We start from the raw sequence: 11,095 nt of genomic DNA, 5'->3' as shown, positions 1-11,095 counted from the left end.
GTCACCAGGCCCGATCTTTCTGTCACCTCAGCGGGAGATGCACGCCCTCCCCCAGGCTGCTCTCATGGACACAGAGAAACAGTAGGAGTTCTTACCAAGGAAAGGCCCGGGAGCCCATGACCCCCTTCATTAAAAATAAACTCTGCCTGAGTCTCCTGGTTCTAAATAGAAGAAATGTAGATTTGGGGCAGAACCGAAGGGAAAGGGATTTCCCTTGGCAAATTATTTGCAATTTGTGGATTGGAGCTGACCCAGCTCCAATTCCCACGTCATGGTGAGCGCTAAAACGCGACCAGCTTATTAAAGAACCAGGGCTGGAGGCAATCCTCCCACGGGGTCAACAGAACAGGAGCAGCGCTGAAACCCACCAGCTTCCTCCTCAGCATCTCAGGTCCAGGAGCTGCCCACATTCTCACCCGTGGTTACACGTTCCCTCCCCGGCGCCACTTCTTGCGCTGTGGGAGTTAGAGCAAGCATATTCAAATGGGCTGTGTCTTTCCTTGGGCATTATGAAAAGCTACCTAGTACATTTCACCCTTGAACAACACGGGTTTCAACTGCAAAGATCTACGTGGTTTTTTCCCCAATAAATAGGTACAGTATTGCAGTATTACATTTCTGTTCCTTATGATTTTCTTAATAACATTCCCCCCCGCCCCCTCTGGGTTACTTTATTGTACGAATACAGTATATGATACATATAACATACATAATATGTGTTAGTTGACTGTTTATGTTATTGATAAGACTTCTAGTCAACAGGAGGCTATCAGTAAAGTTTTGGGGGAATGCAAAGTTATATGTAGATTTTTGACTGCATGGAGGGGGTAGTCAGCACCTCTAACCCCTGCATTGTTCAAGGGTCAATCATAAATAGCTAATGGAGAACAACACTTTCTGTTCTTTTTATATGTTTTTATTGATTTGAGAGAGAGAGGACGGAAGAGGAAGGGAGAGGGAGAGAGAAACATGGATGTGAGAGAGAAACATCCATTGGCTGCATCCCTACTGGGAATCGAGCCCACAACCCAGGCATGTGTCCTGACTGGGGAGTCAAACTGCATGGGATAATGCTCAACCAACTGAGCCACACTGGCCAGGGCTTTTTTAAAATTTTTTTTTATTAAGAAAAATCCCCATGTGGCATACCTACAGCATGTTAGAGTATGAATGCAGCTCATCTGTCTTCATGGTCTAGCCCAGTGGTCGGCAAACTCATTAGTCAACAGAGCCAAATATCAACAGTACAACGATTGAAATTTCTTTTGAGAGCCAAATTTTTTAAACTTAAACTTCTTCTAATGCCACTTCTTCAAAATAGACTCGCCCAGGCCGTGGTATTTTGTGGAAGAGCCACACTCAAGGGGCCAAAGAGCCGCATGTGGCTCGCGTGAGCCGCAGTTTGCCGACCACGGGTCTAGCCTATCAGAGCCCTGATGCATCCCCACCGCCTTCCTCTGCGCCCATGCCCTGTACCTGAGCTGTAGACACCAGGGAGAAAGGCTTGTAAAGAGCCTCGTGCGTGTTTTTTGTTCCTTAGGGCAGCTCTATTAACAAAACCCTAAAGAAAATAAATGAATTCCCGTTTCCACATTCACATTATGTGTCAAATTAACAGATGGGCGAGGTGGTCCACAGGCCTTTGCAATAAAATTGACTGCAAATGAATTGAGTCTGAAAATTCCATTTATTAAAACAAATAAATGGTCCATGTTGGATGAAAATGTACACATCACATTCAGGTTTCCCTGCTTTAACATTTCTGTATTTCCCTCTCTTTGAAAGACACACTCCATGGATCTTATGTAGGAAAAATGTGAACAATTTTTAGGCTGGGAAAACATTGATGTATATTCACAATGTAACAATTCACCATTGCCAGGAGCAGCTAGAAGCAAATATTTTTTTTAAAAGAGAGTACAAATATTCCTTAAGACAGCATGCTGATTTCTCAAAATTCTATTTGTGAATGAGTGTATGAAGAAATGGTTTAAAATTTTTCCTTGGTAAGCACTCTCTTTCAAATATTATTATCAAATTAGCCTCAGATCAAAGTACTTATTTACAACCTCTGATTTAAATAAAATAATATTTGGTTTAAAATTAAAAGAAATGAAACTGGAGTTAATACTGAGAATGATGCAAAAATTTGTTTTATTAAATATGAGGGTTATTGTTACTGGTTAACTAATTCTATGGCAGATTTCATTACTATCCAATACATTATACACAGAAATTAGGACCTTTAATAATTAAACTAAGTTTCCCCTTCAGATAAAATTATGCTGGTGAAAATGATTGTTGAATTTCTAAAAGAATTAAAGCTCTTCAGAGGCATAAGTAATAAAAAAAGCTTCCCCCCCTTAACAAGTAAAACTATCAATAAGCCAAAACTCATATAAAAACTCTGGTATTATAATCCCATACTGTGGGACATGCCATTATGAAAAAGCCAAAATACTTTCCTTAAACTTAGATGGGCTGTGTATTTGCTATCTTCTCTCTCCTTTCCGAACCAAGGTCACGTGAAGTTTGGAACTTCCTTTACTTTGAATTACCAGAGCTGTTTTGTTGTGCTTCCTAGAGTTTTCATTCCATTTTCATTGCTCTAAAGATCTAGATTTACATGAAAATTTAAAAAGTCCTTCTGAGAAAAATAAATGGCATGGATTATGAAAATCATCAGGGTCTTATAAAGATGCCATCACCAACAAAGAGTGCTTATTCACACTTGTTTTTATGTGACTACATATTCAGTTCATATTTTGATTCATATTACAAATGGATATGGTTTTCGCTGATTCCACGGTATTACTCAGCTAATGGTACAACAATGTAGTTTAATACGTACTCCACCAGGGTTTTTCTCCTCTAAATCTTCATCTGTGTCCTACTGACTATCACAAAATCCCAAAGTTTGAACAGAGCAGAAGTGCATTCATTCCTTTCACAAATATTTCAGTATTCTCTTTGCCCACCCCAGGTGTGAGCTTTAATTGGATGCATTTATTCTTTTACCAGCATGCCCATAAAGAGGGACTAAGGGAAATATTTGCCAAGTCTGTTTCAAATATCTGTATTCCCTGAAGTCATTCATAGGCAACATAGAATTCAGACTAGGCCTGTCCTTGGTGTAGTAAGTCTTTTTAATCTTCTCTTTTCCTTCCTCTCCATCCTTCTTTGTTTTTTAATGGGGGTAAGGAAAGAGAGGAGAATACAGTTAATTTGGGAATGGTCTTTTGGGATTTTGAAGCAAACGAGGAGATGTAAGAGAGGCTCTCTTTAGCCTGGAGATGGCACAGAAAAAAAGCGATAAAGGCTTCCAGGGCCTCCCATTACCGATGGAGGCTGGAGCTGCCATGAAAAGTCACGTTCAACGCCACCTCTTGGGACGAGAGGGCTCTAGCTGCAAGGAAGTTGTAAATAAAGACCGAGAGACGCTAACAAACAAGATGGAGAACAAAAACAAAGAAAAGATTCTAGTGAAAAAAAAAAAAATAGGCGAGTGGCACCCAAAGACCATCTCAGTGGAAAAAGAAGCCAGACCCTCAACTGGTGGAGGTGGCTGTTGAGGCCACACCTGCCTCTCCTCCCAGGAGGGCAAACAGCAGGGATTCTGAGAATGGGTTTTCTCAGGTGTCATGGGCTCATTTCTCCTGATACTTGAAAAAAAGAGAGGGGCACGTTTTTCTTAAGAGCACAGAAGGAGTTCTTTTGATCTAGAATTTCTGAGATTCAGGGAAAGAAGGAATTTTCTCTTACTCTATGACAAACGCACCTCCCAACCACGATGGATTACCTCTCCTGCTTTGGGTTTTTATCTGGGATGCCTTGGATAAAGAGCATCCCAGAAAAAACCCAAATGCTTTGGATTCTGGAAATCATGTTGGAGAGGCGTTTACACCGGGAGGAGAACTAGGAGGTGTTTTGGGCATGGCTTAGGTGCGAGAGTGATCTCAGTTTTCAAGATACTGAGTTTTTTTTCCCTTCCCAGCTTCTTTTCTCGCTCATTCCTTTTCCAAACGTTAGAGAAAAACAACAAAACTTCTGAATGGATGTTAACACGGACATTTTCATGCAATATTACTCAAAAATTGTCACAAATATATGAAAGCACCAGTCACAACACATGATTTACTTTAACTTGCAGAATCAAAGCTATCATGTACAAATGTTAGGAATAGTGATAAGAGAACACAGACAACCGGCCTTGTTTTTGTTATCACCATGAGGATAAACCACGGGGAATATCTCCCTATACGCTCTTGGAGTTCAGTCTCACAGACAAGTCCAGCCTTTCCTCTGTCCTACTCTAATGGGGAGGGGTGAGAGGGAGGGTCAGGGAGAAAGATAAAAGGAAACGGAAGGCACACGGACTAGACATCAACGCCATTAAACCGAACCTCGGTTACACTGGACAACTCAGCTGATCAAAGGGTATCTAAAGGCAATATTCATTCCAAGAAGGTCATACATATCTTCGCTCAGTTCAGCTGTCTGTTTGATTTTTTTTTTTTTAAATATGAAGCAGAAATAGAACGTTTTGGGAGGGACAGCAGGAAAGAAATGACGCGGATTTTAAATTTACACAGTCCCCTCCTCCAGGCAGTTCTGCAGGTATCAGAGCTCTTAACTCAGGGTGTGGATTGGCTTTCATTGTCATAAAGGGGACCAGTTCTTTAAACATGCATAGCCTGGAGTTTCCGGGGTGGTTGTCCTCCCTCTATTTAAATGCTGTGGACTAGAAAGGTGCCCACTTTGCTAAAAACTCTACATCAGTGTCCCAGGAGCCCCGAGGCTCTTCAGGTTCCTCATGGAGACTTAAAGGATGGCACAGAAAAACTTCTTCTCCCGGAATGGGTTCTCTGAAGCCGGAACAGGAGTCAGGAGGGGGTCTTCCTTGGCATGAGCTTCACAGTAGGCCATCAAGTCTGCAGCTGCCTTGGATACCTGGAAAGGAAGACAACAAGCGAAACTTCAGAGGAGGCATTGATGCAGGTGCAGCCAGTCAAGGCCCAGGCTTTGGTGTCCAACTCCCCTCAAGAGTTCAGGTTCAAATCCTAACTCCACCACTCACTAGCTCAAGTGAAAGTGAAGCAAGATACTCAATCTCCATAAGCCTTTGTTTCCCATCTGCCAGGAAGGGAGTTGATGATCTTGACCTCACAGGATTGTTGCAAGCAGGTCCAGGAGGAGGATGAGGGAAATAAGGCATTTAGGGCACAACATTGAAGGAGACGCTCAGAGTCAAGGTCATGCAAGTCTCAACTCTGCATTTGTACAGCCCTGAGAGTGAGTTATCCAAATTTATTGGCATTTGATTTTTCATAGTATTCTCTTACTTTTTTTTTTATGTGGTATTTGTGTGGAGTCAGTTGTCTCTTCTTTCGTTTCTGATTTTACTCATTTGAGTCTTTCCTCTTATTTATTAGTCTGGCTAAAGGTTTGTCAATATTGTTTATCTTTTCAAAAGACCAGCTCTTAGTTTCATTTATCTTTTTCTATTGTTTTTCTGGATTCCATTTAATTTATTTCTGCTCTAATCTTTGTTTTTTTCCCCTTCCTTTTGCTAATTTTGTGCTTAATCTGTGTTTTTTCTTAATCCTCACTTGAGAATATGTCTTTATCAATTTTTTTAAGAGGGAGGGAGGGGGGAGGGGGGGAGAGAGAGAGAGAGAGAGAGAGAGAGAGAGAGAGAAATGAACCCGCAACCTAGTTATGTTCCCTGACTGAGACTCGAACCTGAGACCTTTAGGTGTACAGGACGATGCTCCAACCAACTGAGCCACCCTGGCCAGGGCTATGTAAAGTTAGGTTATCTTAGATATATATATATATATTTTTCTTTATGTAGGCATTTATCACTGTAAACTTGCCTCTTAGAACTGTTTTTGCTGCATCCCATTAGTTTTGGTATGTTGTGTTTCCATTTTTTGGTTTGTTTCAAGATATTTTTTAATTTCCCTTTTTATTTCTTCTTGATGCATTGGCTGGTTGTTCAGGAGTATGCTGTTTAATTTCCACATAGTTGTGAATTTTTCAGTTTTCCTTCTGTTATTGATTTCTAGTTTCATACCACTATGGTTGGAAATGATTGTTGGTATGATTTCAATCTTCTTACATTTGCTAAGACTTGTTTTGTCACCTATTATTGAACTTATCCTGGAAAATGTTTCCTGGGCACTTGAGAAGAATGTGTATTCTGCTGCTGTTGGATTAAATATTCTGTATACATTTGTTAGGTTCATTTGGTCTAATATGAAGGTTGAGTCCAACATTTGCTCTAATTTTCTGTCTGGAAGATCTATCCATAGTTAAAAGTGGAATATTGAAGTCCCACTATTATTGTATTGTTGTCTATTTCTCCCTTCAGATCTGTTAGTATTTGCTTAATATATTTAGGTGCTTCAATATTAGGTCCATATATATTTATGATTGTTATATCCTCTTGATGAATTGACCCCTTTATCATTATAGAATGACCCTCTTTGTCTCTTGTTATAGTTTTTGGATTAAAAAATCACTTTTTAATAGGCATTAGGTTGCTTATAAAATATTTTTATTGTGCTTCTATTTTGTTCCAGACATTGACTTAAGTTTTCTCTTTTGATCTACACAATAATCTGAGGTAGAAAATGTTACCCTCCTTTTACAAATGAAATATTGAGGCTCAGCACATTGCATGGGTTATTCAATGTCATATAGCAAAGTACTTGGACAGCAGAAAAAGAACTTGGACCCTTATGTTTTGCCATTAAGCCACAGCCATCCACATACAAACTACTCAACCGTAGGGCTAGTTCTAAAGGTTGATTAAAATTCTTTGTGCATCTTTGTGAAATGCTACTATGACAGAATGAAAGGAAACATGCTGTTCTTGTCTTAGCTCCTCTAAATGAAAGCAAAGAACAGACTTTCAGAATCTTGATTACTTTTTTTGTGTGCCTTTTACTGTCTGAGCCATAGCCATTATTACACCAAACAGGAGCTTAACTGTAAGCAGCAGAAATTGGACAAAATTGAAGGAGATGGTCAAGGTCATGCAAGTAATATCTAAAACTCACTTGTTAAGAAGAGACCCAGCACCATCATTACTTGTTTGCAATGCTCACACACAAATATGTGGCAGAAATTCTCAAAATCTCGTTATGAAACAGAAAGTGCCATTCTGGGAAAGATTAATAGCTGAGAATTGCTCATTTCTTGTATTGGAACACTTGATTCTGAATGATTTCCTTCTCAAAATATATTATGTGTTTTATCTTGTTTCCTCAACTAGATTGCAATCTCCTGTGGGTGATAGTCCAATACAATGTCAGAATCCTAGCAGTAATTAGAATAATTGCTAATATTTGTCTGCCCTTGCCATGTGTCAGAACTGTGATAACCACTTTACATACAGTATCTCATTTAATTCCTACAACAAGCTATTATTATCCTCAACTGTAATATGTGAAGTTGAGGTTTCATTAGGTAAGTGTTTGCCCTAGGTTTCACGCTCATGAGTGGCTGAGCCCTGGGTCTCAGTGTTCCTGACTTAATCTTCATGAACACTCTTCTTTTCTAACCCATAGCGGTCATCTTTGTTCCTTACCCACAGTGATTCACAGCAATAATTTGCCTGTCAAATCTTGCTTTCTGACTATCCCTGTTAACATTTTCTACACAGCTTCTTTTACATTTTACATCCCTAAGCCTCATTTTCCCATGAAAATTTCCCCAATAACTCTAGGTAATCTCTCTCTTTTCTGTCCTGTTGAATCTTCTTCCAAAAATATCTCAAAATTGTCCCCTATTGTCTTCTCTATTACTACTACTCTAGTTCAAGCCTCCACATTTTTTCTTCATGACTAGTGAAATAGCCTCTTAAAATTCCCAAGGGATCTGCTATAGACTGACTGTGTCTCCCCAAACTCATATGTTGAAATCCTACTCACCACTGTGATGGTATTTGGAGGTCGGGGTCTTTGGGAAGTGATTAGTTCATGAAAGCAGAGCTCCCATAAACAGGATTAGTGTCCTTCGAAAAGGGCTTCATTGCCCCTCCCCCCATGTAAGGTTATGGTGAGAACATAGCCTTCTATAACCAGGAAGTAGATCCTCATCAAACACCAAATCTGCTAACACCTTGATCTAGGACTTCCAGTTTCCAGAACTGTGAGAAATATATTTCTACTGGTTATAAGCCACATAGTCCACGGTATTCTGTTGCAGCAGCTCAAACAGACTAACACAGGGTCCATGGGTAGAATTCAGGGGGTAGTCTATGAACTTCAATGATTAAAAAAATTAAATCTTTATTTTCACTAACCTCAATGGAAATTTAGCATTTCTTTCCATTATAGATATAGACAGCACACTACAGTAGCATTAGCAATTTCTGTGACTTAGTCACCAACAGAAATTAGATATTTTCCCTCACAGTACAGTTATTACAAACATCTCAACCTTCCATTTATGTTCACCCACTTTATCATTACAGTCCCACTATTAGATCTTATGTAATCAGCTAATAGAAGAGTATAATATAACCATACCATACATATTTTTCTAAAAAATATTCTGATGAAGTATATTTCAATATAATTAGTTTCATTTGTAATTTGAAAACATTAATCTGAGAAAGGGACCATATTCTTCAACAGGCAGCCCAACAGGTTTAGGGCACAAAAAATGTTTAAGAATTTTAACTGTGCCAGGAATAGTATTCTCCATAGGCAGCTAGAAAGACATTTAAAATATATAAATTGACTCCTATCACTCCCTATTTAAAACTTTCAATAGCTTCCCACTGTACTTTATAGAAAACTAAAGCATCATAACACAACCTGTGGGTCCTGCCTGCTTTGGGCCTGCCCACCGCTCCAATTCCATGTGTGGCATTCTTCCCTCCTCGCACAGGTCTCCTCTAATTTCACACAATCTCCAAGTTCTTTTCTGCCTCAGAGCTCCACACATACAATTCCCTGAAACATTCTTCTCCCCATCGCCTCAACAGGCTGGCTCTTTCTCTTCCTTCAGGGGGCAGCTGAAATATTGCCTCTTTGTAGAGTCTTTACTGAACACTTCACCCAAGAATGACTTTCCTCATTATTCTCTCTCAAAGCACCCCATTCTTTTCCTTCATAGAACCTCACTTATCACAGTATATTATTATGATCATGCTTGTTTGTTTTCTTTTTGATATGTGCCTTTCTCTTTAAGCACGATGCTCTATGAAGGCAGGAACTGTCTTTGCCTTATTCACCACTGTGTAATTGGTGCCTGGCATCTAGTCGACACTCAAATAATTGCTGAAGGAGTTCTCAAACGTAATCTTATTCAACAAATGTTTCATTCAAATAATATTTACTGAGTACCTAATATGCCAGACACAGTTCTGGGGGCTTGGAATTAGGGAATGAAATTCACTAAGATTCCTGTCTTTGTGGAACTTATGCAGTATTGCAGACTTCCAATTCTGATTCTGATAGAGTCACAGAGACCAATTAAACCTTTCTGCTGAAATATAAAGATATGACAAAATATAGGAACAAATGTTTTTTAAATGTTATATAAGAGGCAGCACAAGGCAGTAATCCCTGAGAGAATGAACACAAGACAAGCCCTAGGATTGCCCTAGCTAACTGCCTGAAAGGGTACCCAGGCCACAGCACAGGTAGGGAGTACCAAACAGAGTTCAGAAATGTCCCTGAGCTGAGGTGAAAGTAACAGGGAAGAAAGATCTGGTGTGTGTGGTGGTGATGGTGGTGGTAGTGGTGGGGGTAAGGATGAGGGTGGGTGGAGAGCACTCATGCTCTGGAGGCCTTCAGAGGATTCCTTTGAGTCTTTAGCTGGACGCTGATAAGCAAACATGTGGGAAAAAACTGCTGGAAGCTGTGCAAAGAATTCCAGAAAGGACCAAGTGAAACAATCCATGATCAGCACCCAAGGCCCACTTAGTTTTTGTGTCCATTGGTTAGAGTAGAAAAACCTCACAACAAATGGGGGGATGGATAGAGTCCTCAGAAGGGTTTTGCTTCAGTAGTGGTGCCAAATGGGCATAGGTTAAAGGCTGCTGAGGACTCACCTATCAAAGTTTAAAAGTAAGCCTTGACTAGATCAAAATGTTTCCAAGTAATGTAACTGCACCCCAGAACAAAATTAAAACATTTAAAGGAACAGAATATTTAAAGGAATACAAAAAACTTCAGCTTGCCATAAGATAAAACTCACAATGTCTAGGAAAAAAAAGACCTGTCATGAAATAAGTAGGAAAAAAAAATCTCTCCCATAATGAGGAGAAAAATTAATACAAAGAAAAAACCCTGACATTGTAGTTAAAGATAATGTTAAAATAGTAATTGTAAATGTTGTCCATGATATAAAAAGACAGAGGAAAGAAAACATGGTAAAAAGAGACATGGAAGATATTAAAAAGACACAAATCAAATCTCTGGAGATGAAAAGTACACTATATGAAATTAGCAATAGATTAGATACTGAAGAAGAAAAGATTAGTAAACTTGAAGGCAACAAAAGGAACTCTCCAAAATGAAGCAGAGCAAAAACAGACTGAAAAGAAATAAACAGCACACACTGAGAAAGAAGACAACTTCAAGTGACCCAAAAATACGTATAGTTGAAAATCTCTGAAGGAGAGAAGAGAAATGGTGGGTAGAGAAGAGGAAAGAAATATTTGACGACATAATGGTGGAAAATTTTCCAAATTTCAAATTTGATGAAAATTGCAAACCCATAGTCTCAAGTAATCAACAACCCCTAAATGAAGAACCATGAATCAAACTACTCCAAAGCATAGCATAATCAAATTGCTTACATGGTACTTGAGTGGGAAAATAAAGAGAACAGAAAATAAGACATGATAAATTGCTATAGATAATGCTAGAAAGTACTAAGTTTTATAAGAAAATGAAAAGTGAAGTAGGGTAAAAGGGATTGAGAGTGTATTTGGGGATGATGGTGAGGAACAGGTTACTTAATTGAGAAGGTAATCAATTGAGAAGGTAATCAATCTTTAGGTAAAAACATACAGAATGAAAGTTACAGTAAGAAATGGGGAGCCGCTGGCATATTGTACAGGAGCACTCTGAAT

General features: G+C 39.2%; 1 protein-coding gene across 1 annotated transcript in view; it reads right to left on the bottom strand.

The window, feature by feature from the left end:
• Positions 1-1,674: 1,674 nt before the first annotated feature.
• GNG2 (G protein subunit gamma 2) overlaps positions 1,675-11,095 on the bottom strand; it is a 110,658-nt gene continuing 101,237 nt past the window's right edge. Inside the window, exon 4 of the mRNA XM_079769479.1 lies at positions 1,675-4,950. Coding sequence (XP_079625605.1) covers positions 4,822-4,950 — 129 coding nt within the window. The 3' untranslated portion in view covers positions 1,675-4,821. The remainder of the gene's footprint in view (positions 4,951-11,095) is intronic.

Source organism: Cnephaeus nilssonii (assembly GCF_951640355.1).
Source record: "Cnephaeus nilssonii genome assembly, chromosome: 4".
NCBI lineage: Eukaryota > Metazoa > Chordata > Mammalia > Chiroptera > Vespertilionidae > Cnephaeus > Cnephaeus nilssonii.
The sequence above is the reverse complement of the archived record's forward strand: the minus strand, read 5'-3'. Positions and strand labels throughout refer to the sequence as shown.